The 26,888-nt window shown below is 46.7% G+C and overlaps 1 protein-coding gene across 9 annotated transcripts in view; it reads left to right on the top strand.

The window, feature by feature from the left end:
• The window catches only part of SMG7 (SMG7 nonsense mediated mRNA decay factor), a 66,729-nt gene extending 40,300 nt beyond the window's left edge, over positions 1–26,429 (top strand). For 3 of the 9 annotated variants that reach the window (XM_028530575.2, XM_028530579.2, XM_036015486.1), the window contains exons 5-23: positions 47–218; positions 1,404–1,475; positions 2,340–2,490; positions 2,850–2,985; positions 6,996–7,158; positions 7,502–7,658; positions 10,091–10,161; positions 11,307–11,367; positions 13,274–13,393; positions 14,295–14,583; positions 16,414–16,558; positions 16,983–17,365; positions 18,237–18,608; positions 19,279–19,428; positions 21,060–21,140; positions 21,603–21,762; positions 22,999–23,169; positions 23,282–23,427; positions 24,011–26,429. In XM_028530575.2, the coding sequence (XP_028386376.1) occupies positions 47–218; positions 1,404–1,475; positions 2,340–2,490; positions 2,850–2,985; positions 6,996–7,158; positions 7,502–7,658; positions 10,091–10,161; positions 11,307–11,367; positions 13,274–13,393; positions 14,295–14,583; positions 16,414–16,558; positions 16,983–17,365; positions 18,237–18,608; positions 19,279–19,428; positions 21,060–21,140; positions 21,603–21,762; positions 22,999–23,169; positions 23,282–23,427; positions 24,011–24,124 (3,114 nt within the window). In that variant the 3' untranslated portion in view covers positions 24,125–26,429. Of the gene's footprint in view, positions 1–46; positions 219–1,154; positions 1,166–1,403; positions 1,476–2,339; positions 2,491–2,849; positions 2,986–6,995; positions 7,159–7,501; positions 7,659–10,090; positions 10,162–11,306; positions 11,368–13,273; positions 13,394–14,294; positions 14,722–16,413; positions 16,559–16,982; positions 17,366–18,236; positions 18,609–19,278; positions 19,429–21,059; positions 21,141–21,602; positions 21,763–22,998; positions 23,170–23,281; positions 23,428–24,010 lie in introns of those variants that run through there. The other 6 variants (XM_028530574.2, XM_036015483.1, XM_028530576.2 and 3 more) reach the window with 4 other exon arrangements.
• The last annotated feature ends 459 nt before the right edge of the window (positions 26,430–26,888 follow it).

The raw sequence follows: 26,888 nt of genomic DNA, 5'->3' as shown, positions 1-26,888 counted from the left end.
TTACCAGCTCTGCCTTGATACTAAATCTCGCTGTGTTTCCTTTTAGTTATTACAAGAACTGTGTACAGTGTTTAATGTTGATTTACCATGCCGCGTGAAGTCTTCCCAGCTGGGAATTATCAGCCATAAACAGACGCACACCAGCGCCATCGTGAAGCCACAGTCCAGCTCCTGTTCCTACATCTGCCAGCACTGCCTCGTCCACCTCGGAGACATTGGTGAGCCTTGGGGTGCAGGAGTTTGTAAGACGTCACCCTTTTCTTTGGTGCATCCTAGAAGGGACCTTGATCTTCCGTGAACTGAGCATGCGCACACAGTGCGGAGCGTCGTGAGGGGGACCGTGAAGTACAGTTTAAGGAACGTAGATTTTCTCAGTGTCTGGGATTGGCAAAGGGTCTAGAAGGAAGTAACTTTCGTATTAAGATTTAAATTTTATTCAGATTTATTCAGATGTAGGCAAATAATAAACAGCAAAAATGTAATCAAAGTTAAACTTTCCACAGTGGCGCTGTAATATTTTCTCCATTAAGTCTGTAGTTTTGGCATTGCATGGTTTACCAAGTATTCCTTCTGAAGCTAGATTGCCTTCTTTCCTTCCTACAGTGCATTAGAAACTCATTTTTGTTTCCTTTTTACAGTTAAATTTGTATTTCCATTTTGTATATCTCGTCTAGGAATGTGATGTAACTTATTTCCTGTTCATTCCTTTAAGGTGACCTGAAAGGGTTGTAAAACAAATTAACTACAGGATTATGTTTTGCTGTCCTCAAAGTACAAGGAATGGAGAACATTGCTTACTGCTTTAAGTTCAAAGCTTTTAGATTTCGTGATGTCATAGATCATTGGCTTAGGGAAGGGTCACATCAGAGTAAGCACCCAGTTCTGCGGGGAGACTCAAGGAAGAGTGAATCTAGGTTGTCTGCTTTCGATGTGTTCTTTGCACACACACAGTTATTGGAGTAGGTATGAGGCATTTTTCAAAATCACTTTATAAGATATTGAAGAAATACATACTTTGCAGATCATATTGTATAGTATTTTTTGTTTTGTTTTGTTTTTAAGTGCCATATAACTCACCCCTTGTTGGCCGGCTCCAGGTCACCAGCATAGTCCATAGTGGGAGCTGGTGATGCATGACCCTGGAGGACCTGGAAGTGGGGGCTAGGTAAGCTTTTGCATTGGTTCCGCGCTGGAGGTCCCGAGTAGGGAAGGCCGGATGGACATTGCACACATAATCCTATAGTTAATTTGTTTTAAAGTAGTTTTCTCTCTTAAATTCTCTTAGATTAATTTTCGTGTTCGTTATCTTTAGAATTTAAAACTATAGCTGTTTTGGAAATCCTGCCCTAGTTGTTGCTTGATTTGCTTGTTTGTTTTTAAACTAAATTTTCTTCTTCCCTCAGCTCGATACAGAAACCAGACCAGCCAGGCGGAGTCCTACTACCGGCACGCAGCTCAGCTGGTCCCCTCTAACGGTGAGTGGGCCCCCCGGGCAGCTCGTGGGTGGCGGTGGCGCTGCGTTCTTTGCAGCAGTGTGAAAAGGACCTGGAGGCTCATCTTTCAAGTTTGATGAGTGTGGGTATTAGTCGTCCTATTTTTCCTTTTACCTATATGTTCTATGTGACTGGAAATGAAATTTTTAAAATAGCATAACTGTTGTCATTCAAGCAGTATAATAGAATATCCCCATTGTCATCTAAAATTGTTTCAGCAACTCTGGCTTCCTTAATTACTTGTAGAATAATTTCTCTTTAATATCACCATTTCTGTCCTAGAAAAAAAAATATCTCTTATTACCTAAAAGGTAGTGCTTTTTTCTTCTGATGGCCCCCGAAATCAGCGTTAGCAGTGATTGCTGAAGTAGAGGAATGACAGCGGATGTTTGGTGATGCAAGCCATTCTTGTTAAGCCACATTGAAATCCCTCTAGATTCTAAAAGGAGCCCCTGGAAAGAGTCTCAGGCAGGGGTAGCAGTCAGCACACTGTTGTTCCTTGCTGTCTGGCTGCTCGCCCACCACAGCGGCAGCGGCCGGAGGTGTAATAGAGACTCTGGCCCACAAAACTGACAAATACTTACTGTCTAGCCCTTTCTGAAGTCGTAGTGGAACTGTAGTGCTCTCCATTGTAGGTATGTGGCTTCTAAACCGAAACATTTTATATACCGTTGCTGAAGTATGAGGTTTTTATGTTATGCCCATTTGTAACGATGTCGTCATGACATTCTGGTTATAAAATACTCCGCCTTACTAATTTAAAGGTGTAAAAATTGATCATCTGTATTCTGATAACAGGACTTTGTGCATCGTTAGTTACTTTAGAATCTTAACTTTCTCCTCTAGGTCAGCCTTACAATCAGTTGGCTATCTTAGCTTCTTCCAAGGGAGACCATCTGACCACAATTTTCTACTACTGCAGAAGCATTGCTGTGAAGTTCCCTTTCCCAGCTGCCTCCACGAACCTACAAAAAGCACTTTCTAAAGCACTGGAAAGGTAGGGCTGACTCTCCCAGGAGGACTTTGTGGAACCTGGTAGTCCTCGCCCTTCAAATTCGTGCGTACGAGGAACAATGGCCCGTGCCCTGTGCCTCTCTCGTATGTGCCCGATGGGTAAACAGTAGTAAGTAGTAGCTTCGTGTGTGGCTGTCAACTGGGTTTCACCCAAGCAGCAACCGATTCATCCCTAGTAGAGCAGTACAGTCTGCTGAATCTGAGCGTGTTGCGGGTGAAAAGTCAGTGAGATGCAGAATCCTTCCCGGGTGCTCAGGCAGTGTGCTCGTGCAAACTGAGGCCTCCTTCAAGAGGCTGTAGCCATTTTACTGCTGATTCATGGAAGTTTTTCTTTCATTTCAGCCGGGATGAGGTGAAAACCAAATGGGGCGTGTCTGACTTCATCAAGGCCTTTATTAAATTCCACGGTCATGTGTACCTGAGTAAGAGCTTGGAAAAGTTGAGCCCTCTTCGAGAAAAATTGGAAGAACAATTTAAGGTTAGATTTCAAGAACAGAGTTTATTGTCTTGTATGAGGAAGCATAAAATTCGGGGGAAGACGACTCCCAGTTTTCATATCATTACTTGACTTTGAACTGTTGGTAAAAACTCACTTTGAAATTAAATGTGAAATTTTTGCATACCGCATCCCCTTAATTTAAACTAAGGTGCCCTCCATGTAAACAAATACATACAACGACGGTGAACTAAGTATCTGCCAATTGACAAAAAAATATCAAAGTGGGAAGAAATGGCTCCTCCTCCTTTCTCAGACCAAGCATATTTCTTCCTCAATTTTGAAAATACTGCGTGTGATGGGTTAGATATTTCTGGATATGGTTTTGTTACCTGTTTTATAGATATTTCTGTTCTGCAAATCAAGCTCATTTTTCTTGTTATACTTTGATCCATCAGGATTTGTAGTAGTTTGAAGAAAACGAATGAAAAATTTTGTTCAACAGATACATATTTTACTAACTTATATAAGTAAATAACCTAAGTAACCTTTATTCTATTTGCATATATGAAAATGATCTTGTTAGCATATTAAATTAGCACCTTAAATGTAGCATAATATGTAAAATATGGGAGGCGTGAAAATTAAGTGTTAACCTTTATTTCTATTCATGTACTCAACAAATATTTGACTTGTGTATCTGTCATTGTTTCAGTCACTGGGATCAGCAGTAAAAAGACATTCTGAAAGGACGTCTTTCATTTCTTGGTTACTTCTGGGCATCCTGTATACTTGGGGAATTTCCCATAACTGCTTCATAGTTTTATGAATATTATAAAAGCTTCACACTCCAGAGACTGTAGAACTTAGTAATGACTGAGGCATACATTGGCCAAATACAGTCATTGTGAAATCATTCTTACAGATAATCATTTTTTAGTTGCTACCTTTTTTAAGGATTATCTAAATAGCTATAATAGAAATAGTTGGTTTTAAAGGACGCTTCTAAAATAAGAGTTGTCTGCTGTTTTCTGCTGCTTTTGGTGGCCTGTGTAAACCGGGTCCATGATTTATAGAGTCAGGTGAATCAAAGCAGCACCTAACCTTGTAATGCCCTGGAAAGGACAAACAAGTCTAAATACCTTCGTTACAAGTTTTCAGATATGTGAAGGATTACTTTAATACAACATATTTTTTGTCTTTCCTGAAGTCAGAAGTAAAATTAAATCGTAAAATTTAAGTAGAGCCCTGGCTGGTGTGGCTCAGTGGACTGTTCCTGGTCAGGCATGTGCCTGGGTTGTGGGCCAGGCCCCCAGGAGGCAACTACACATGGATGTTTCTCTCCCTCTCTTTCTCCCTCCCTTTCTTTCTCTCAAAAAAATACATACATACATACATACATATATAAGTCATAAACAAAAGTTTAAGTAGAAATAGGCAGGGTGTTGCTAAGGATTCTGTCTTTTGAGAACCTTAAAGTCAGATTGACAGGCATCTTGGATGGTTTAGGAGTAGTCCTGTTAAAACATCTGGGGATTGGACCAGATGACTTGAGATTGCTTCCGGCCCTCTGGTTCTGTGAAAGGTGCACTCCCTAAATGGGGAAGAGGGGGAGCCTATCTTAATGAGATTTCCTCAAGTTATTCTAGTCTAGAATCTAGTCACTTTTGCATTTGGTTCCACCTCAAACACTAATATTCTCTTCAGATATGTACTTCTGGTGAAGTTCTGGTGGGTGTATGTGGGCAATTGCTGAAGTACACTTTGAAGTATCATTCCTACACGCTGAAGTTAAACATGGTACGAGGCAGATCTGTTTTAAACCTTACCCAGTACTGAAATAGCAGAACATTGTTGGTGTGAAATTTTTGCATTGTTGAGTAAATATTCTAAAGTACTTCTAAAGTATTTGTGGGTAATCAGTGTAAACTTCGGTGTGTCTGGCTAGCAGCCTTTAGCTACCGAGCAGAGACGGTCACCAAGTTGGGCTTCACTGCGGGACAGAGGCCTGGGGGATAGGAACTGGGGTGGGAGCTGAGGCGCAAGGCTTTTTGGAGCCGTTAAGTGAGTGCTGTGTCTTACAGGTATTTAGGTCAGGGTGTTCCTCAGCCACTGCTGAAAGTGCCTTTCAGTGGCAGTACGTCCACTCCCATCTGGCTCTGTCTGGGGGCAGTCTCTGCTTACTGCAGCACAGCCTCAGGTTTTATAAAATTATAATTGAGTAATTACACATTTACCTCCAAAGTTGTGAGTTATTCCTTCACTAAGTATTTATTGAGTACCTACTGTGTGCAACACACTCCTCTGGGCCCTCGGAGAGACAAGGGAGAGAAGAGGACACAGCCTGTGCCTTCATGAACTTACGTCTGCTAGTACCAGGCCGCGCCCGTGGGCGTTAACTTCTGTGCCTACACTGGAAAATCCTTTAAAGGGCTGGGACTCTGCTCTGTGGGACGTTGCCTTCTGTATAAATGTGGATTTATAGAGGCAGGGCATACATTGCTGTATTAAATTGTAAGAAGAAATGCTTTTTGAAAAAATAAATTATTATTCTCATTTTATGCCAGTATTATGCATTTGTGTTAATGGTCAGCTTATCTGGAAGGTTGAACATAGAGATTGAAAGAGAAATTTTGTAGGAAGATTCTGGGGAAGAGCTGGGATTTCAGGACATTCTGGAGGAAGGGAGGAGAATGCTGGCTGCCTTTGCAAAAGGCAGTGAGCAGTCTAGACGCGTGTGCTGGAACGGCAGCCGGCGAGGAGGCTGCGAGGCCTGCGGGGGAGGAGCGGGAAAGTGGAGAGGAGCTGCATCTCCCTCCAGTGAGGATGTGGAACACCTTGCTAATGAATTGCAGAACTTACCCTGGATAGTTCACCTTCTTTAACACTATATATAGGGAAAAAATTCTAAAGGGATCTCCAGATTGCTGAGGTGGTAGAATTCTTGTCACTGCTGGTAGAAGTACAGATAGGTTATCTATTTCCACCATAAGGCAGCGAATCCGCACTGACTCCACAAATAGTCCCTTGGGAGGGAGGTCGGCTATGGCTAGGGTATCATCTTTGTTACCAGCTTCGTTAGGAACTTGTGTGGTTCCAAGGGTGATTAAGTTGATGCCACCATCTGAGTGCATTTTGGTGAATCCTTCCTCATCGTGCTGGTTAGCAGGTCACTGTGAACATACGGTTATTACGGGAAAGATTTGAGGATGAAGATCTCGTGTGCACCCTCCGTATGGGGAAAATGTCAGTGTAATAACTTGTAGAAGTGCCTGTGTATATTAACGATTACTTTAGTGTGTTGTTTACTTCATGTTCCAAAATTTTATGACAAATTTTGGAAGTCATACGTTATGTACCAGGAGTTTAAAAACATATGTTTCCAGTCTTTTCATTTGAAATTTTCTTTCTCATTATATGCATGTACTTTCTAGTCATTGGTCCCAGTTGAATATTTTAGTGTGTATACATCTCTTATAAAACAGCTTCTAGCCCTGGCTGGCATAGCTCAGTGGATTGAGTGCAGGCTGCGAACCAAAGTGTCACAGGTTCGATTCCCAGTCAGGGTACATGTCTGGGTTGCAGGCCATGACCTCCAGCAACCACACAGTGATGTTTCTCTCTCTCTCTTTCTCCCTCCCTTCCCTCTCTAAAAATAAATAAATAAAATCTTTAAAAAAAAGAAAAAAAACAGCTTCTAATGGATAAAAGGTATATGAGTTAATTGATGGATGCCCAAAACTTTTTTCGCAGATCATATTAAAAAATAGTTACTTAAGGCAGAAAACTATTGTGAAAAGCATCTCAAAACAGCTCATTGGTGTCTGGGTTAATTCCTTCCAAGGCGAAGAGAAACATCTCAGCATGAGAACCGTCAGACCACATTAGACTCGATTAAAATGCTGGGATTAAGAGTGGAACAGTTTACTCATCTGTAACTTGACTGTTGGCCCATGTAGCTCTAAATGCAGACTGCCAGTTTAATTCCTGCGTCGAAGACCGCTGTTCTGGATAACAACGTATGCAGTGTCCCTGTCTTCTCTCTCTTACAGAGGCTGCTATTTCAGAAAGCTTTCAACTCTCAGCAGTTAGTTCACGTCACTGTCATTAACCTGTTTCAACTTCATCACCTTCGTGACTTTAGCAATGAAACAGAACAGCATAGTTACAGCCAAGATGAGCAGCTGTGTTGGACACAGCTGTTGGCCCTCTTTAGTGAGTATTAAATCATTCTGCTTTGTGTTCCATCTTCTTTGGAAAGCATAACCTTAGGCATTTTCGTCATTGTAACAAAGCATTAGTGACATGTAAAGAAGTGTCCTGTTTGTCTTAACATTGACTCAAGAGGCCTCAATTCTGTTCTTTGTTGACATCATCAGCGTATCTGTAACAATTTTTAACCTGGGAAAGAAAATGCTTTCTTCAGAAAGAAGCTGTAAGATACTTAAGTGTTCAGTAGAATATAGCAGAAGGCTCATGAGCTCATAATAACATTTTAATTTGGACTGATAAACAGTTTCAAGTATCTTATGCTTTCTGAATACATTTTTTCTTTAAGTGTCTTTTCTTGGCATCCTGTGCAAGTGTCCTCTCCAGAACAAGTCTCAGGAGGAATCCTACAATGCCTACCCCCTTCCCGCGGTCAAGGTCTCCATGGACTGGCTGAGACTCAGACCCAGGGTCTTCCAGGAGGCAGTGGTGGATGAAAGACAGTAGTAAGTATCTTAGAGTTCCGTGTTGGCCTCTGCTCTCTGTTTGTTTGATAGTCATCGATATGTAGAAGCCACCTTCTAACACACAACTTCTGAACAATGGAAGACTGTGTTTTCTGCCCACTCTTTGGAAATTGAACTGAAGACCTCTTTGTATACTTCTCCTTTGTTTTGAATTTTTCATGTGAGGCACAGTCTTAAGGATTTCTGACTCTTTGCTTTCCCCCTGTCCCTGGTTGCTGTCCTGGGGAAAAGGCATTTTTCACATTCCAGAATGAAATGGAAATAAAACCGGCTTGTTTCTCATCCACCACAGCATGCCCCAATTTTCTGTTTAGGAATCAAAGGCAAGGGATTTTTGCTTTGTCCCATTGTCTCCTGTTCATAAGCTGTTTGGTGTTGCTTTACAGTAACACCCAACTAGAGTTGTATTTGTTTAAGTGTGGAAGATTGTGGTTACCACCATTTTCTCCATAATCTCTGTGCAGAATAATTCTGATAATTCTTAGGAACTATTGATTTGAGAGTGACAAATCAAAGCTTTCAGTTTACCTTTGATTATAGAAATATTTTCAATAAGGCTTTGCAGTGATTAGGAAGTTCCTCCCCTGTATCTTTTCATGGTGGCTATAAGGAGAATCTCTGTGAAATTTCTGCTTTCGGCATCTACACTTTGACCAACTTCACAACCTAGGAAATGTCCCAGCTACATGTGAAACCCTGAGATCCCTCTACTTAGCTCTCTTTCGCTTCCCCTCGCACACCTGGCTGTAAGCTGCTTTTCCAGACAGACCGTGTGAGTGGAGGTTGGCACAGCACTCCACAGGCCCCCTTTCTGTGTCCGTGCGGCGTTGTGAGTGGTGCGCGCTTTCAGACGCGACTTCCTGGCACACAGCTTTCATTTCCTGACCCAGAGGCTGTGTAGTGTCCGCCCCGCTGTACTTTAGAACCCGAAGCTCGTGGTGCCGTCCCTGCACAGTGACCCTTTGGGCCACTCGGTGCGTTCCCCTTTCTTACCGTGGCAAAGCGTGCTCACTGAGAGTAATAGTTTTATGCACAAACCTTTGTTTCTCTCTTTCTTTCCTGTCATTTACTCTTTCCCCCTCCCTCCTGTAAGATGTAGCAGGAATTCTAGACTTGCCCTTGCAGGTATTTCATTCTAGCTTAAATTATGTTGCAGCTTACTTTAAAGAGGCCAGTGTAGGGTATTTCTCTAAAACTGGAGATTTTCCTTATATGTTTGACACATTAAAGTAATCACTATTTATGTCTTTTAAACAATGAAAAAATCTCTTTTCCTTTTGTGAAGTCAAAATTTTACATATATTCAAATAATCTTCATGGAACCTTTACCATTTCTAAAACTTGTTTTTTCTTGTGAAGTACTGATGGGTTTTTTTCTCTTTGTAGAAGCAAAGTCACACTTAAGTAACCCGGAATGGGGGAGGGCAGTGTATCCTTGCCGTCTGCTCACGCTCTTTTTCAGCAGCCTGTTTGCCCGGGGTCTCATACCTGTTGCGTAAAGGCATTGCTGCTCTTGTCTGATACTCTTTTTTAGGTTATTCACCTTTTTCAGCCGCCTCTCATCATTGGTTGTAGCCCCAACAAAGGCTTCTTGCAGACGTTTATTTTTAAGTGTTTGTTTCCCTGTGTTTTCTCTGTATATGCTCGTGTATTGTTTTTAAGCAGCATGTTCCCGTATTTCAAAGTGCACAACTGTTAGAGTAGCTGCCAGCCTCCAGGTTATTTCCGTGATGGGGTGGTTCACATCCGGTTCATGGGCGCCTTGCCCGGGCCTTTTTTTAAGTCACACTTCCACCGACATTGGTGAGAGGTTAAAATTCCAAGGAAAGGTTAATATTACCTTATTAGTAGTTACTAATTTTTAAATATTTTGCAAACTTTCACACAAATTGCCTGTGTATTAGGAAACAGAGCTTAGAGGTAAGGGTGTTGTAGCAGTGTGTGAGTGTTTGTGTGGATGAAGAGAAATGGGTAGCCGTCGCTTGGACTGGAGCCCGTGGCCGGGCCCCGGCAACCGCCGGTGACGCCCTGTCACCGGTGAAGAGCGAGCAGCGGGCCGCACCGCTGACGCGTGTGCGGGAGCCTGAAGGTGCTGTTTCCCCGGTCGGCGTTTTCTCAGTAAATACCGGTTCTCAGCGTTTGAAACTGAAAAACTGTTTTCACTGGGAGCTTGGAAAACATGTGCAGTAGTAAGTCTCTATCATGGAATTTGACCCTTCTGGTGCCTGGATATTTGTTATCTAGGAATCTGTGCGAAGGTGTTTGAGGGAGTCATACAGTCTTTAAGATGCTGAAGCAAGGGAAAAAATACATAAAGTCTAGGCCCTGTAGGGAACGTTTTCATGGCTTATTGGTGTTCCGGCTTCTCTTGTGCAATAGTAACGTCGGAACTCTCTCTCTCTCATTTACAGTATCTGGCCCTGGCTGATTTCTCTTCTGAATAGTTTCCACCCCCATGAAGAGGATCTTTCGAGCACGAACGGTAAGGGCCAGCTCAGTCTGGTGTGGTGGAGATTGTTCTTCATCGCTAATGGTGGGCTTCGGGCCGGAGAAAACGGGTTTCTCCTCGCACGTTTGTAAAGTTCGATATCTCAGAAGCGACTCTGAACTCGACTCCGATGGAGTGGGAGGAGGTAGAGGGCCGTTCCTGCAGCAGCTTGTTCTCCCGGGCAGCTGCAGCCGAGCAGGAGTCCGGAGAGTGCACCCCCGTCAGGTTCTTTCCGTCCTCCTCCCAATTTCTATTTAAAGTTAAAAAACCAGTGTGCGCAGCATCACTCTGTCAAAATAGTGCTTGCGTACCATGAGATATTTGGGATGTACAAACATGAAGAACACAAGTCACTCACGGCTCTCATACAGAGAGAGCCACCTCGTGCTGTTCGTGTGGTAGTGTGTTTTCTGTGGGCCTTTTTGGGTGTGCACGCACGCAGCCTGCAGGAGAGCGTGTGTTTGGTGTCAAATTCAGCTTTGTGCTTTTTTAAAGTGAGCATATCATTAGCATTTTCCTTTGTCATCGAAACATTTTGAAACACGATTTTTACCAGCTGCATAATATTCTGCCATGTGGATGTGCCATGATTTATTTAACCGTTATCTGTTTGCTTTAAAAATTTCTCCATTATAAGTAATTCTACCCTGAACAATCTGTAGTTGACTCCTTTCTGATTATTTTTCTTCCATTGGGTCAGTGCTCTTTAAGTGTTAGAGTTGCACATTGGTCACCTGGGACCTTGTTAAATGCAGGTTATGATTCAGTAGGTTTGGGATAGTGTCCAAAAGTCTGGTTTCTCCCAGGTGGTGTCAGTCTTTTTATCCAGTACTCTACTCTGGGATTACTGGGTCTGAGGCTGTGAACCTTTAAGACTGCTGAGAAAAAGCCATCCTACTTTCCTCCTAGGCATGGGGGAGTAGGTGAGGATTAGGATGACACTCAGGGTCCAAAGGCCACGTGCAGGACCTTGGCAGGTTCATCGTTTTATTGGGATTGTTGCTATAAAGAGGAGCAGGGAACTATGAACATCATACAGTCCTGTATAGAAGACACCCCCCACCCCTTCGTAAGCAGTATTCTAAACAACAGTGTTTTAACTCAGATGTTTACAAATCTTGCTTTCTACCCTTCTCTAGCAACACCACTTCCAGAGGAGTTTGAGTTACAAGGATTCTTGGCTTTGAGACCTTCTTTCAGGTGGGTGGCAGCAGGAGGACGTGGAGTCATTGCTGGTGACCGCAGTGTTAAAATGAGCAGGAGTTGGGCTCGGGCGGAGGAGTGCCTTTGATCTTTCTCAGCGTTGTCGTCTTTTCATAACATGAACTGATAGTGAAAGTCGTCAGTGCAAAATGGACTTAAATATGTTGCGCCTTTATTTCCCATGTAATACCAGCAGTAAGTGCTTTAAAAATGTGGAGGAAAGGAAAGGAAAACTGCTTCTTCTGACTGATACTTACATACTTTTGTGCCTTTCTTGAAATTAGGGGGAAGTCTGAAAAATGGGAACCAGATGTAAACAGAAGGATATTGCTTGACATATTTTATATTAATAGAGGAATAAAGTAGTCTGTTCTTCCCATCATTCTTTGTCTCTGTTCCTCCTCTTTCAGGGGAATAACTTCTTACTCCTTTTCAAGTCTAACCCTTTCATCTGAGTCCTTGATCTCATTCCTTCCTGCCCCCCCCCAAAAAAAAAACTTGGCTCCATCTGTCCATCTCTCCCTGTGTTGTATTGTCAGCATCTTAATTTCTTTTTAACAACCACTTACTTCCTTTTGGCCTAGTGACAATTGACTATCCCGTAATCTTTCTAAATAGTAAAACACTCAACCTCATTATTTTCACCTTATTTAATTGTCTTTAGCGTGTCTCTGTTGGTCACTTTCCTTCACAAAACCTCCTTCTGGTTAGCTCTGCAACATCACTCTTCTCCTTCTGCCCTGCAGACTCGGCCTCTGGCCCTGTTTCTCTCGTACTTCCTGCTGGGAATGTCCCCGCTCGCCTCGGCTCTTCCCTGGCCCTTCCCTCCCACTTTCTGCCTTCTCGGCGGCGATCAGACCCGTCCCTTCGTCGTGAGCCTTTGTCTTGTGCATACGAAGTCCATAATTTTCAGTTCTGACGTCAGAGTTTGGACTCCTGTTTCTAAAAATCTCATCTCTCTTTCCCATTTTAAACTTTGACATGACCAAAAATCAGCTAATATTTTCCTATTTGGTCAGTAAAATGTGATCTTTCAATATCTATCTGTGTGCCATTATCCACCTACACGAACAAGCTAGAAATCTGAAAGCTTTTTATGGTCACCTTTCTCACCTAATCTTTGTAATTCATTGTCCGAAAGGCCTCTTAGCTATAACTCCTCCTGTTTATTTCCTGGTAGTTCGGGCTTTTATCACCATTTCCCTGGAGTAAAAAGGCTTCCTAATCAACTTCTCTGCCGAGAGCCCCTCTCTTTCTGTAGTTTATTTCTGCCCTGTCTCCGCATTCTGGTTCTAAAGTACAGGGCTGATGATGGATGCCCCGTTGCTAGTATGGAAACACTTGTTCCAGGGGTGTGCTGTCCAGATGCTTAGTTTTTCAGTATGTTTTCTGTCACTGAGCAATGCTTAATTTTCAGCCACATTTCCCACTTCTGCCCTCCTCCCCACCAGCACCTACCTAATATACTATACATTCACTTTGTTGTCTTCTTGAATAGCTCTGTGTTTTTATTCCTCCAAGACTTTGTTCGTGTTAGGCCTAGAACATTCCCTCTTTCTCTTTGCCTTATGAACCTGTAAGTGCTCACCCGTAACTGACCAGCCTCTAGCTCAAATATCAACTATTTGGTGAAACCTTCTCAGAGCTTATCAGAAGGAACTAACTCTCCTCTTTTTACTATTCTTTCTTATTTTTGGCATAGTGTTTTTTCTGCTTTACTTCCCTGGATTTCTTTTAAAATCTTTGGGAATGTAAATTCAGACAAATGGAGTAGATTACATCAAGTACTTGTCCAACCTGTATGGGAAAATCTGAAGCCGTTTCAGCTCATTGGGTGAACTTGGTTGCCTGGAAAATATCTTCAGCAGTTTAGCTTTTTGTGACTTGTTTATATCAATCTTAGGAACCTGGATTTTTCCAAAGGCCACCAGGGGATCACAGGAGACAAAGAGGGGCAGCAGCGCCAGATACGGCAGCAGCGCTTGATCTCTGTGGGCAAGTGGATCGCCGACAACCAGCCGAGGTATCCTCGTTGGCTACCCACGAACCCCCGCCTGTGTTTGAGTCTTTGGTGTAATGCTGTTGCTTATGAACGCTTAAGACAAAACATCGGTAAACTGAATTGTGACCCTAGTGATCATTAATCGTACTCAAACTTCTCTTGGTTCCATCACACTGTCTGCTGTAGAGGAACTGGCCTTGCCCCCTTGTTTATCGTGAGCTTCTGCTCTGATTTATAAACACCTGTGCGACTCAGTGAGAGCGGCTGAGTTGTCCGTGCACAGTCACGGTGCTTCGTGTGGACAGGGCACACGGTCGGCTTCAGTCAGCACTGACCAGGATGGGGCCCGTGGCTGGCTAAGTACAGAGCACGCGGGGTGGTTGGTGTAGTGGAGGGGCACAGGTTTTAGAGTCAGGCAGATTTGAGTTCAGTTCTAGTTCTGCCGCTCCCCCGGGTCTGTGTCCCGGGGCTCCCCCAGCCGATCGTAACCTCTCCAGGGTCAGTCACTATTTTAGTCATTTTTGTATTAAGGCTCCTGTCACACTGTGAGCACTTGAGTGGTTGCACGTTTGAATGAACTTCTGGCTCTTCGCTCAGTTTCCCACCTGTGCAGTAGGAGTTCTAGGTAGTTACAGATAGCTGCTTCACGGGCCTCATCCAGTACCTGTGCTTAAAACGTGCTCAGTGATCGTAGCTGTGCCTACTGGAAGACGGGAAAGGGGCGTGGAAATGTGTCGTGACGCTGCGTGTGGTGCTGGGAGTTGAGTTTCTGCATAACTACTCGCTGTGTTACCCGAATCCACATTGTTACAGTCTGAGTGTTCAGGGCTGGGAATGGTTTGACTGTCGGATCCATACGCGGTTCAGTTGTTACTGTTTTTTAGGATTATGTTCATATATGGATTTATTTTTACTTTTTTAGGCTGATTCAGTGTGAAAATGAGGTAGGGAAATTATTGTTTATCACAGAAATCCCAGAGTTAATACTGGAAGACCCCAGTGAAGCCAAAGAGAACCTCAACCTACAAGAGACATCCGTGATAGAGTCGCTGGCCACGGATGGGAACCCAGGACTGAAATCGGTGCTGTCCACGGGCCGGAACCTAAGCAACAACTGTGACACCGGAGAGAAACCCGTGGTCACCTTCAAAGAGAACATTAAGCCACGAGAAGTGAACAGAGACCAAGGAAGAAGTTTTCCTCCCAAAGAGGTGAGAAGGGACTGTAGCAAAGGAGTAACTGTAACTAAGAATGATGGAAAGAAGGACAACAACAAGAGGAAAACAGAACCCAAGAAATGCACCTTAGAAAAGTTGCAGGAAACAGGAAAGCAGAGTGTGGCAGTGCAGGTAAGCTGTATGTGAACTACCAAGGAGGTAGAGGAAGGCTCACACAGAAGGCAAGAGTTTTCATTTCGTTCTGACGCCTTGAGGACTGCCGGTCCTGCACGCTGCACTGCGCTCTCAGTGCTGCGCAGTGAGGTCCTGCAAGGAGCTGAGGTGGTAGGTGGCTCCTTCACTGGCCGCTGGGCATGGCCACGTGAGTGAGAGAGTCTTAACCTGTTTGGCACTTTTATTAGTTCTCTTCCGTTTCAGTGGTTTGAAATGTCCAGTTGCAGAGCTGTCGGTTCTGCAAAGACTTGCATTTTCTCAGGAAGGTAGTATTGCCGTTTGTTAATGCTGTAATGAGAAATGTGGGGTCTTTGGTAGACCCAGTAGAGCTAAGAGTATATTAAGTCTTGGGGGTTTTATTAGACTCACTGTTCAAGATAAAACATGTTCTTAGAGAAAGACGAGGCTCTCTTCCCTGACGTTTGCAGCTGTCCTGGCCGGCAGCACCGTCCACGCTTCGGTGTGACCCGGGCTGGAGGGAAGTCGTAAAGCCAGAGCCCAGGCGAGGACATGGCTCCGTTATTTTCAACTTTGTTTTTTACACCTTTCCACAGAGATCCAGATGATTCTGTGTAGAAGGAAAGGGGTCTTTACTTTCACTACTTTTATTAATACCATTAATCTTCGAGTAAAAGCCGTTTGTTTTGTTAACACATTTTGGCAAATATATTTGCAGTAGGTATAAATAAGGAACCGTACGTTATTGAAGGCTGCTTGCAAATACACTGTCTCCAGTGTATTTTCGTGCAGGATTTTTGGCGGGAGGGGAAGGGAGAAATAAGAACATTTTAAGATGACTAGTAGGGGGAGAGATGGAGAGGAAAACATGTAGAAATTAAGAAAAGCCACCGAGAGAGAGAGGGACCGAGGAAATCCTAAGTGAACTGTGCAGCCGAGGGATCAGTGTTTTGGGGGTAAAGGGCCCGGGGCCTCCTGCCCGCTGTTCCTCCGTTCTCTGGGACGGCGGCCCAGCAAGGTCCAGACTGGACCCTCTGCAGCCTGCCTGCTGCTGATTAGAGTCAGGGGCCTGGTCGCAGTCAGTGCATCGCCGCCCTCTGCCCCCCGTCCGGAGCTGTCTGTCGCCTCACTGCACTCGTCTTGAGCAGTGCAGGTGGCATCCACTCCTCTCTGGCTCCATGCTTGGGATCTCAGGGCCTGTTCATTAGAAACAGTCCTTATTTGTTTGGGGGCGGGGTGCAGCCTCAGGGTGGAGGGTGGACGCCTGGCTGACGCCCTTCAGGCTGCCCAGATGAAATCAAGCTGAGGGCCAGAGCGGGTCATTAGTAATTCCTAATTTATGTGCGTCATCTAATGAATTAGCGTGTAAAGGGCACCGGGACCCGTAATAGGCACCTTCAGATCATAGGCAAGTTTTTAGCCTGTTGGCATTGGGTGTCTCATGTAAATCAGATCAGCTCTCAGGCCCTTTCCATATTTAACGTTTTATGATTTTATGAGGGCAGAATAATTATACTAGCAAAACTAAGCCCGTATGTCTTACTGGCAATTAAATGACCTGTTTTGATTTTCCTCTTTTTAATTTAGGTGAATTTAAGTATCTTCAACATATACTTTTTTTCTTGGAGTAGTTGCTTCTTTCCGACACGTTTGGGTTTCAGAATATCACAGTTTCGCTTCTGTTGGTCACAGGTAAAATCCCAGGCGGAACTGAGAAAGACCCCAGTGTCTGAAGCCAGGAAAACACCTGTAACTCAAACTCCAAGTCAAGCAAGCAATTCCCAGTTCATCCCTATTCATCACCCTGGAGCCTTCCCTCCTCTCCCCAGCCGGCCAGGTACGTGTGTTTTATGGTTTCTTCTCCTTAGTCCCTCTGCGTAGGAGTGTCTGCCCATTCACCGAGTCATTTATGCTCTGTCGGAGTGGCAGGTTTTCCCTAATGCTTGTGAAATTGTTTGGAACCATTTCTCTGGTAGTTTATATATAAGGACATGTTTGTTACCGTGAAGGAGTTCCTACCACTGAACATGATGTGCAGAACACTCCAGTTACTTAAGTGGATAGAAGTAGCAGTCAATAGTCTGTATTTAATTATTGAAGTGAAATTTGAGATTTTCACTTGCTCAGTCTTACTTGATGGTCAATCCGTGCCTTTTGTAATTTAGGAGAAAACCTCTTCCCCACCCTATCCCAACCCAAATTTATTCTTGCGTCTTTTTTCTGTTTCTTTGGAACTAAAGCTGTGTTCTTTTATTTTAAAGGGTTCCCGCCCCCAACATATGTTATCCCCCCTCCTGTGGCATTTTCTATGGGCTCAGGTTACACCTTCCCAGCTGGTGTTTCTGTCCCAGGAACCTTTCTTCAGCCTACAGCTCACTCTCCAGCAGGAAACCAGGTGCAAGCTGGGAAACAGTCCCACATTCCTTACAGCCAGCAACGGCCCTCTGGACCAGGGCCAATGAACCAGGGACCTCAACAACCACAGCCGCCCTCCCAGCAACCCCTTTCATCTCTACCAGCTCAGCCAACAGCACAGTCTGCAAGCCAGTTGCAGGTTCAAGCTCTAGCTCAGCAACAACAGTCCCCTACGAAAGCTGTGCCAGCTTTGGGGAAAAGCCCTCCTCACCACTCTGGGTTCCAGCAGGTAGGTGGCAGTGTGGGTGCCGTCGGCGTCCGAAGGAGCGAGAGGCTGAGACTGGCCAGTACTCAGTTCGTTAAACACCCTAGTTCCCCATGCAGGTCCCGCAGCTCTCGGACTTGTAGCGGTGACGAGAGTGTGGCAGTGTTCTCCTTGCTGATTAGGGAAGTTCCGGCGTTTTCCTTGGTACTTTTGTAGAGGGTGGTAGACCTTCACTACTCTTCGCGGCTGCTGCTTGTCAGTCTTAGTGGAAAGGATTTCTGTAAATATTTATTTTCTGTGTGAAGGTAAACTGTAGGAGGAACACAGAGTCATAATCTTGATGAGGTGTTAAGAATGACACCAATCATGAATATCGTCATCCCCACAGCACTTGAAACCAGAGGGGTACACACGCGCACACACACACACACACACACACGCGCACACACACACACACACACACACACACACTCATTAAACCTCTTAAATAATTGAACTGAAAGACAGAACATGAGTTCAGTGCCTGCAACCTGTACCCAGGAGGCTCTGAGTGTCACCAAGCCTGAGGGTAAAGGAAGTCGCTGCATTGCCTGCAGCAGGGGTGTCAAAGTCATTGTCACGGGTGGGGGTGGGGAGGACATCAGCCTTGAAGTTGCCTTCAAAGGGCCAAAATAATTTTAGAACTGTATGACTGCTAAGGAGCTGAAATTACATTCAGTCCTTTGAAGGCAACCACGAGGCTGATGTGGCCCCCCGGGGGAAATGAGTTTGACGCCCCCAGCCTAGAGTTTCATTGATGGTAAACCCCCTCGAGTGTGTTCTGTGATTCCTGAGTACTTAGTGTAAGTGACATTGCAAGTGACCCTTGTCCTGACGACAGGCATCTCTTTTTTAGTATCAACAGGCAGATGCCTCCAAACAGCTGTGGAATCCCCCTCAGGTTCAAGGCCCATTAGGGAAAATCATGCCTGTGAAACAGCCCTACTACCTTCAGACCCAAGACCCCATAAAACTGTTTGAGCCGTCATTGCAGCCGCCTGTGATGCAGCAGCAGCCTCTCGAGAAAAAAATGAAGCCTTTTCCCATGGAGCCATATAACCACAACCCCTCAGAAGTCAAGGTTCCAGAATTCTACTGGGACTCTTCCTACAGCGTGGCTGATAACAGAGCTGTGATGGCCCAGCAAGCAAGTTTGGACCGCAGGGGCAAGCGGTCACCAGGTGTCTTCCGTCCAGAGCAGGACCCTGTGCCCAGGATGCCATTTGAGGTGCGTGTCTTTCGAATTTCTCAGGGGCTGGTTGTATGAAGGCCACCGTGACCCGTTGGTGTTACAAGATGCTGCTGAGCCACAGCTGCACAGTCCGTTCAGTGTGAGGAGCTGAAGAGTTCCGGTGCAGATTCTGAACTCGGGGGGTCTGGCAGAGCAGTCGTGTGCAGAAATCTCTAATGCAGCACGTTAGAGGATTCTGAAACAGCTCCCCTCCACTGTGCTGAACCGTCTCAGTTTAGAAATAGGTTTGCTGCACATTTAAGCAAGTAGCGTTCAGAGAGTAACAAAGTCAGCCAGTTACCTTTGATAGTGGAGGCCCCTTCCTTGCCCTTTTTATTCCCAGAGATGCGGGTACGTGTTTGTAACTTGTCTGTTAGCACAAGGTAAGCCCGTCACTTGGCTCCATTGCCTTGTTTTCCTCACTGGCCGCCTCACCTTTTCTGTTCTGCCCCGTGTCAGTATTTCTGCTTTGCGTTGTGTTGATCCCTCTCGCCTGCTCTCCTGTGTTGTGTTTCAGTGCCTTTTCCTCTTTGCATAACACCGCCTCACTGTTGATTACTTCCTCCTCCTCCTCGGCTTCAGTTGCCTTCTCCCCCTAACCTTGCTACTACTCCCTGATGCTTTTTTCGTCCCCGGTGCGTCTCACTGTGATCCTTTCTGTCACTAGGACCCCAAAGGCTCCCCTCTGCTTCCTCCGGACCTGTTAAAGAGTCTGGCTGCCTTGGAGGAAGAGGAAGAGCTGATTTTTTCTAACCCTCCTGATCTTTACCCAGCTCTGCTGGGGCCTCTCGCCTCTCTTCCTGGAAGAAGCCTCTTTGTATGTATTTGACGTAATTCTTCTTGCTCTAACCCAGCTGCTTTTCTGAGATTTTGGAATAGGTGATTTCTTCTTTTGGGGGGCTTTTCTCTTTTGTGGAAATGTCAAATTTTCTTCCCGATGGCCTGAGCTGCCCTTCAGATGGCAGCAGAGCATGGCAGGAACGTTCCTCACTGCCTCGTTCCCCGAGACCCCCAGTCCGGGGCGTGCTAGGACCCCAGTTCCCGCGGGGCTGCTCCCACGCGGGGTGTGAGGCTGCCAGAGGAGCTCACTGTTCCAGTGGCACTTCCGTCTGACCCCGGGGGTTTCAGTGCCATTTAATCTTGTTCAGGAGCAGTAAGATTTTTTTTCTCATGTACTCAAAATGGGAAATGAAATAATGTTCTAGGTTTTCTTTAATCCCCACTCAATGATATGTTTACTGATATATTTTCAAGAGAGCAATCCCTTAATGAAGCATAAAGCAGTCTGAGTTCTAATTTCTTGCCGTTTTTCCCCCGTAAACATGGAACAAGGAAACTTAAGATTTTGGTGCAGTGGTTTTAGTGTCCGGCAGGATAAAAGCTGAATGGCGCTCGTGGCAGAAGCTGCCGTCCCTGGCACTTGAAGTTCCCTGGAGAACTTGCCTGAATGAGTGCCCCTAGAGAGCTTGCATTCTCCCCCCACCCCAAGTGAGCAGAACTAAAACCCCCTAGAAATTGTAACAGTGGTAGTACCCGGACAGCACCTAGGGGTGCGGAACACCCTGCAGCTAAGCTGCTGTCTCTAAACGTTTGCCTGCTTTGCTGGGGCGGGCGGGTGGGCGTGTCTCCATCCCCTTGCTTCCTGAACCCTAGTTCCTGTTGCGCTTGCTCCTTTTGTAGGAAATGAAGCTCATGGAACAGTGGGGGAAGGGCGTTTCAGTGTTTTATGTTTTTAAACACCTTGACTATAACCTTTCTGTTTTTAACGTTGCTAATGATATGTATGTGAAAGTGACTTGCATGTAGTAGGTGTTTAATAAAAGCATTGTTGACCAACTATTCAAAGACAGTGAGCATCACAGATCCACCTTTTTTTTCCCTAATGACTCTCTCAGAGCTAATAAACAGAAGCTTGACTTGAGCAACTACTATAATACTGAGTGGGGTAAAAGCAGGTGTACGCCTTTTTGTACGAAAGAAGTACAAGAATAAACAAATAGTACAGGAATAAACTGTTTCACGTACACAAAAGTATGACCCTCCCTTTGCCACCCCAGTGCAAACCACAGGTGGAGCTGCTTAGGGACTGTGTTCACGAAAACAGTGTCACATGGGTTTGCAAGGCTTTTCTTAAGCCGTTCTCGAGTGTTAAACACGGGGAGAAAACAGTGCCCGATCAGCCCCGCCTCCTGTTGTGAGAGTTCTCCAGGGCCTTCCGTGCCGGGGTCTCTGTGCGAGGTCACAGCACCTGCCGTAGCAGCTGGCCCTTCCTTGGGGTCATGGTCTTAACAGGCCCGAGTTCACGTCTGTGAGCCTTAGGTCATGTGCGGTGGGGGGATGCTGGCACGCTTAAACGGTGGTCTTTTACTTGACTGTATAGTGTCTTAAAGTTCACATTAAGGAAACAGAAGGCATAATTGAACTCCTTTTTTTTCTGGGACCGTGAAGAAATCCTTATTGGAGAAGCCCTCCGAGCTCATGTCGCATTCACCCTCTTTCCTGTCCCTCACCGGATTCTCTCTCAACCAGGTGGGTACGCGGCCGAGAGCCCTGCTGTGCACCGTCAGCGCGGGCTCGCGGGTTCTTTCCGGTCTCCTCCAGTGCGTCTGTTCCTCCTGCGCGCATGGGCACCTTCTGGGCACTGGGTGTTACCTGCTCTCCCTCTGGTTAGGGTACTCCAAAGACTTGCAAGCCACAGGTTTGAACCCTTTAACTTTTCTTTTGTGCTGAAGTCCTCCAGGCTCTGTGTAGCCCAATAAATTACTCATACTTTTTAACACGGGTGAGGCGCACAGGTTGGAGCAAAATAAAGGGTGAGGGAAAGCAAAGGGAACTAAATTTAAGAGGAAAACTGAAAGAAATAAAAGCCTTCAAAATCTGTCTTGTTGAGAAAGCTTCAGGTCTCAAGCATCTGTGGGGAGAATTACGGCATTCCCTTGTGTCTCTTTCCTTGGAGCGAGTCCGTGTGACTTGGTTGTCGCTGCCTTTCAGGAGAGATACCCGAATAACAGCGTGTTCAACGAGGTGTACGGGAAGAACCTGACGGCCAGCTCCAAAGCCGACCTGAACCCCTCGATGGCCCCGCAGGAGACGTCGCTGTACTCCCTGTTCGAAGGGACCCCGTGGTCCCCGTCACTTCCTGCCAGCTCAGGTCTGCACTGCTCTTTCGGTTACACACCCGGCATCACCGGCAAATTGAAGTGGAGTTCGTATGACTTTGTAATTATAAATACATCGGGTCAACTTCTTTAAGTAACTTCTGAAAAACAAAATAGAAAAAATCAGGCCGATGGGCTGGTTTGTGTAACAGATGCCCGGGTGCCTCTTTGAGTGCACAGTCGCCGGCCGAGCGGTCAGGGGGGAATGCACGGCTCTGTTGCAAGGGTTTCAACTGCTTTTTAGTACTGTCTGTAGGTGTTCCTTCTCTGTGGGGAAAACTGCCGTTGCTAAAGGAGAGGTTTTTTAAATGCCTGTTTTATAAGTGGAGTCTGATTTCACAGCAGTTGTTAAGGTTAGGCAGTTCTCTTGGGTTGGCCAGAAAGTTCATTTGGTTTTTTCTGAACCATGGCTCTAGTAGCGCTTAGTTGACTTTAACTTCATTTGAAACAGTTTTGTTAGATTGTCTTATGGCAGCTGTCATACCAGCGTGCATTTAAAAAAAAAAAAAAAAACTTAAAAAGTTGGTGAATTTTTGTGTAGTCATTTTAATATTGAAGATGGAAGAAAATGTGCAACATTTCCAGCACATTATGTATGCCTTATTATTTCAAGAAAGGTAAAAATGCAACTGAAAAGCAAAAAAAGATTTGCGCAGTGTGCGGAGAAGGTGCTGTGACTGATGAGATGTGTCGAAAGAGGTTTGCGAAGCGTCGCACTGGAGATGTCCCTCTGGACGACGCAGCAGGGTCCGGTGGGCCAGTTGGAGTCGACAGCGATCAGATCGAGGCGTGAACTGAGAACGATCAGCGTCACACCACGCGGGAGACAGCCGGCATACTCGGTCAAGTCACTGGTGAAAATGAAAAATGTGCATTCTGTCGTACGGAAAAAAACCACAGAGTTTTTGGCCAACCCCAGCATCCCCTAATACCAGTGGAGTCCTGACCTGAAACAGGCATGCCACAGTAGTGCGTGCACTCGACAGAATTGTCTGCTGCTTCGCTCTGTTCTGTTCTGTTCTAGGGCAGGGAGTGTCCTAGATGAATTCAGTGAAACGTTTCATGCATCCAGCAGGGCCCTCTTTGGGGCCCTTATTTTGCCTTTCCTCCAAAGCCCTGTGGTTACTTTCGGTAGGGTTTGAATGATCCGATCTGTAGAAAACTTTAGGTCGTAGAATGTTTGGGAAACACCTTACTACTCGATGCTCTCTTTTGCTGTCATTTCACAGATCATTCAACACCAGCCAGCCAGTCTCCGCATTCCTCCAACCCGAGCAGCCTGCCAAGCTCTCCTCCGACACACAACCATAATTCTGTTCCATTCTCCAATTTCGGGCCCATCGGGACCCCAGATACCAGGGAGAGGAGGGCTGCAGATCGGTGGAAAACTGATAAGCCAGGTGAGACCCAGACCGAGCAGACGTGAAATAACCTGCTGTGTCTTTCCCTGGCTTTTGGCGCCTGGCAGTGATAAAACACCTTCTTGGATTCTTATCTCTTTTCATCCCTTAGCCATGGGCGGGTTTGGCATTGATTATCTCTCAGCAACATCATCCTCTGAGAGCAGCTGGCATCAGACCAGCACTCCAAGTGGCACCTGGGCAGGCCACGGTCCCTCCATGGAGGATTCCTCCGCTGTCCTCATGGAGAGCCTCAAGGTGAGTGCACGGCAGGAGCAGGCACCACGGGCGCGTCTCGGCTTTCATTCCCGCGGAGCCAGGCTCGCCCCCGGGGCCCTCGGAGGTGGTCGATGATCGGCACACGTCTAGCAGAGTTCTAGAGACGTGGTCTGCCTTGTAGGTTCTTGATGGGATTTTGTTTTTAACTTGCCAATTTATTAGTGGCGAAGCATTATCTTCAGGGGGACAGAGACACAAATGTCCTACCTAGTTGCATTCTGAGGTTAAGGAAATCCTGATTCATCTTGGGATGTTTGATTTAAGCCTTTTCTAAACAAGAAAAAGAACAATATCTAGTAGTAAATACTGTGTGGTCCCACATGGAGCTGACTTTCAGTAAAAAGACTCAATATAAAACATACTTTTTAACTTTCTGTCCTAAATCTTAACGGTATCTAGTCTTTAAGACAGCCTTACAGTGCCCTTTTCTAATAGCTGAATTTTTCTACGGGGTGGGGGTCTTGGGAGGTTATGCCTTTATATTTGGCTGGGATTGAGAACCAGACCCTTTCAGACAAGCAGGCCCTTGACCTCTGCTGACAAGCGCTGGGCTGTCTTTCAGTCTATCTGGTCCAGTTCCATGATGCATCCTGGACCTTCCGCTCTGGAGCAGCTGTTAATGCAGCAGAAGCAGAAACAGCAGCGGGGACAAGGCACCATGAACCCTCCACACTGAGGCCAGAGTGGCGACCCTGGGAACGAAGGCTCCATAAACCACGGCATGTTGGGCACGCAGGCCTGGCCCACACAGCCCCTGCAGGTGGCAGCCCTCTCCTCTGCTCCTTGCCGTCGAGAGGGTGTAAGTGTCCCACCGGCCCGCTGAGTGTGCACGAAGTGTCCGCAGTGCAGCAAACGAAACACCGTCGGGAACGCTCCGTCCCCCCGCCCCCCGGGGCCTTCCAGAGGGAGAGGAACTGCCGTTTGTCTCGCTCAGTTACCTGGTAGCGCCGCCGCTCACCTTCTCCATCGTGCATGTCCCCAGCCGCGTGGGAAGTGAGAGCTGAGAAGGGAAGGCAGGTGGGAGAAGCCAGTGGGAACTTCTCAGTCCTTTTCCCTTCTTCGGGGAATAAAATAGGAATCCATTAATGATTGCTTTGCTGACTGAGAATGTAGTTGAAATTACTCCTCAACATCTTTTATTATTGTTATTTCTCTCAGTAGTAACAAGTCACACTGAATTCTTCCACACACGGACGTACTTCTTCTAGTCAGTGTGTAGCGAGGAGAGCCCCGGCCGCTGCTCCTGTGCGCGGTCAGCGGTGACAGCATGGGGCGGCGGGCCTCCTCGGCCGGTGGAAGTGTCCCACAGGGCGAGTCCAAGGCCTCACCTTCCACTCGGAGGTTCCGGGAGGCCCCCCTCTGGCCTGGAGACTCCAGCAGGAAACGCCCTTCGCTCTGTAGGTGCTCGAGCCCCAGTGGAGGATGCAGTGGGGGAGGTGGTGCTGGGCTGGACCAGCAGGTGGCTGCCGCAGGATTCCCAATGAACGTCTTCGGTTCCTGTGCGTTTTGCGGTGGCAGGGCAGGCAGTGTCACGGAAGGTGGGCCAGTCCACTCGTGGCCTGACATTGGATGGGTAGAAGCTCTCAGTGTGGTCGTTTTTGTTCGGTTGGATTCTGCGCCCTGATCCTACTTACCACCTCCCCTCCCCTCCCCGCTCCATCCCTTTCTACGCTTTGCTCTTCGCCAGTAATTGTTTCTGTTCCTAACGTGCACAACGTCGTGCACCACATCACCCGAGGAGCGGCAGCACGGGACCCGGGACACGGCAGCCGGGGCCCGAAAGACAGTCTGGAGAGGAAGGAAGCAGCGGCACCGAGCGGCCACGGAGGGGCCGGCCCGCGCCCAGCCGCAGCCCCCGGCTCCACTTCCAGGGTGAAACGCAAGGCAGCGGACGCGCGTGCGCCACGCACAGAAGAGAACACGACGAGGTCCATTCTGGAAGAAGCAGACGACAGGAAAACGAACTTTTACCTGGTATTTATTAGGAGGAAAGAGGACTGAAATTCTTCTTGTGTAGAAACAGAAGGACAGCGTTTCTGTTAGTCGTTTCCTGGAAAAGTGATATTTCAAGGGGAAATTATGGAAACAATCCAAACGTCCAATTGCTGTGCTAGTGGTAGGGTTCATTTTGGGGGGTTCTCACCTCTGCACGTGTGAGTGTGTGTGCGCACGCACGTCCCCTGCTCTCCGGAGGGGAGGGTGGTGCGTCTGAGTGTGCGTGGTCAGGCGGGCTGTGAGAGCTGGGGGTGGGGGGGGGGCGGCTGCAGAGCAGAGCACGTCCGGGAGCCCCGGGCATCCTGGAGCCGGGGCGGCCCCAGCGAGGGAAAGGAGTGAGGTCAGTGCCCCTTGCTCTTCAGAGAGGGTGGATGGAGTCCCCTGTGCGTACATCATTGCCCTTTCAGTTTGACATGGTGTTTGGGTTTTTTTTTGTTTTGTTTCTTTTGGGGGGAAGGTCTGAAAGGGTGAACCCCGTTCCTGCATCCCAGCCCGAAGGCAATATGAAACCCTGTGTGCTGTCCCCCGCCCCTTCCCTGTGCCCACCTCTCTCCAGCCCCTGCCTCCCAAGCCCCCGCCCTTCCTCCCTGCCCCACTGCGTACGTGTGAGCTCTACATTCAGGCAGCTGCGACATTCCAGTGTGTGACCTGTCACGGACTCTCGCACCCTAGACCAGATGACCAGGCTCGCCGACCCGCTCCCAGGGGCACCCGCGTCCCCTCTGCAGCCCCCTTTCTGCATGAGCATTTGGTGTTCGGAATGTTTTCTGACTCTGGGGGCGCCTTCCTCGCCTTATCATCCTCAGTGTGGAGTAATGAGGAGGGAGGAGAGTCTTCATCAGAAGCTGGTTTTGTGTAGTAAGCCTTCTTTTGTGTTCTGTTTTGTTTTGGTTTGGTTTTCTGTTTTGTTTTGGTCTGTCTGTGCAAGACCTGCAGCTGCTGAAATCAGCTTTGCCTTTAATTAAACCATGTTCTCTCCAACCAGACCTGTGTGCGGATGGCTTCTTTTCCACCCTACAAGGAAATCCAACTTAAAAAGCAAGACTTGAAAGTACTCAGAGGTCACCTAGAGGAAAGCAAAGGTGGTTCAAAGTCGAATACGCTTGAGGGTTATTTTTGCTTTTAGTAGCACTCCAAGCCAATATACATGAGTTTGGTAAGGGGCGGGTAGGAAGAAACCGACAAAATTCTTTCATTTAATAAAGAATTGGCTTATGCAGAGGAGTGAACACATCCACCATTTTCCTTCCTGTCTTCTCTGTGAGGCTGTGCAGAGGTCGCTGACCCTTCTGGCCTGCAGACGGCACTGAGCCTGAGCAGCAGCAGCAGCAGTGACCGCTCTTAGCTTTGGGTTTGAATTTCTTCGAGTTGTGTCCCGAGGGGCCCGGCACGCCCTCCCGCCCAGGTGCGGGGGCAGTCTGCACCTTGCCCTGTTGCACACTGGG

Source organism: Phyllostomus discolor, chromosome 14, assembly GCF_004126475.2.
Source record: "Phyllostomus discolor isolate MPI-MPIP mPhyDis1 chromosome 14, mPhyDis1.pri.v3, whole genome shotgun sequence".
NCBI lineage: Eukaryota > Metazoa > Chordata > Mammalia > Chiroptera > Phyllostomidae > Phyllostomus > Phyllostomus discolor.
Note: the sequence above shows the minus strand (reverse complement) of the source record. Positions and strands in the feature narration are given on the sequence as shown.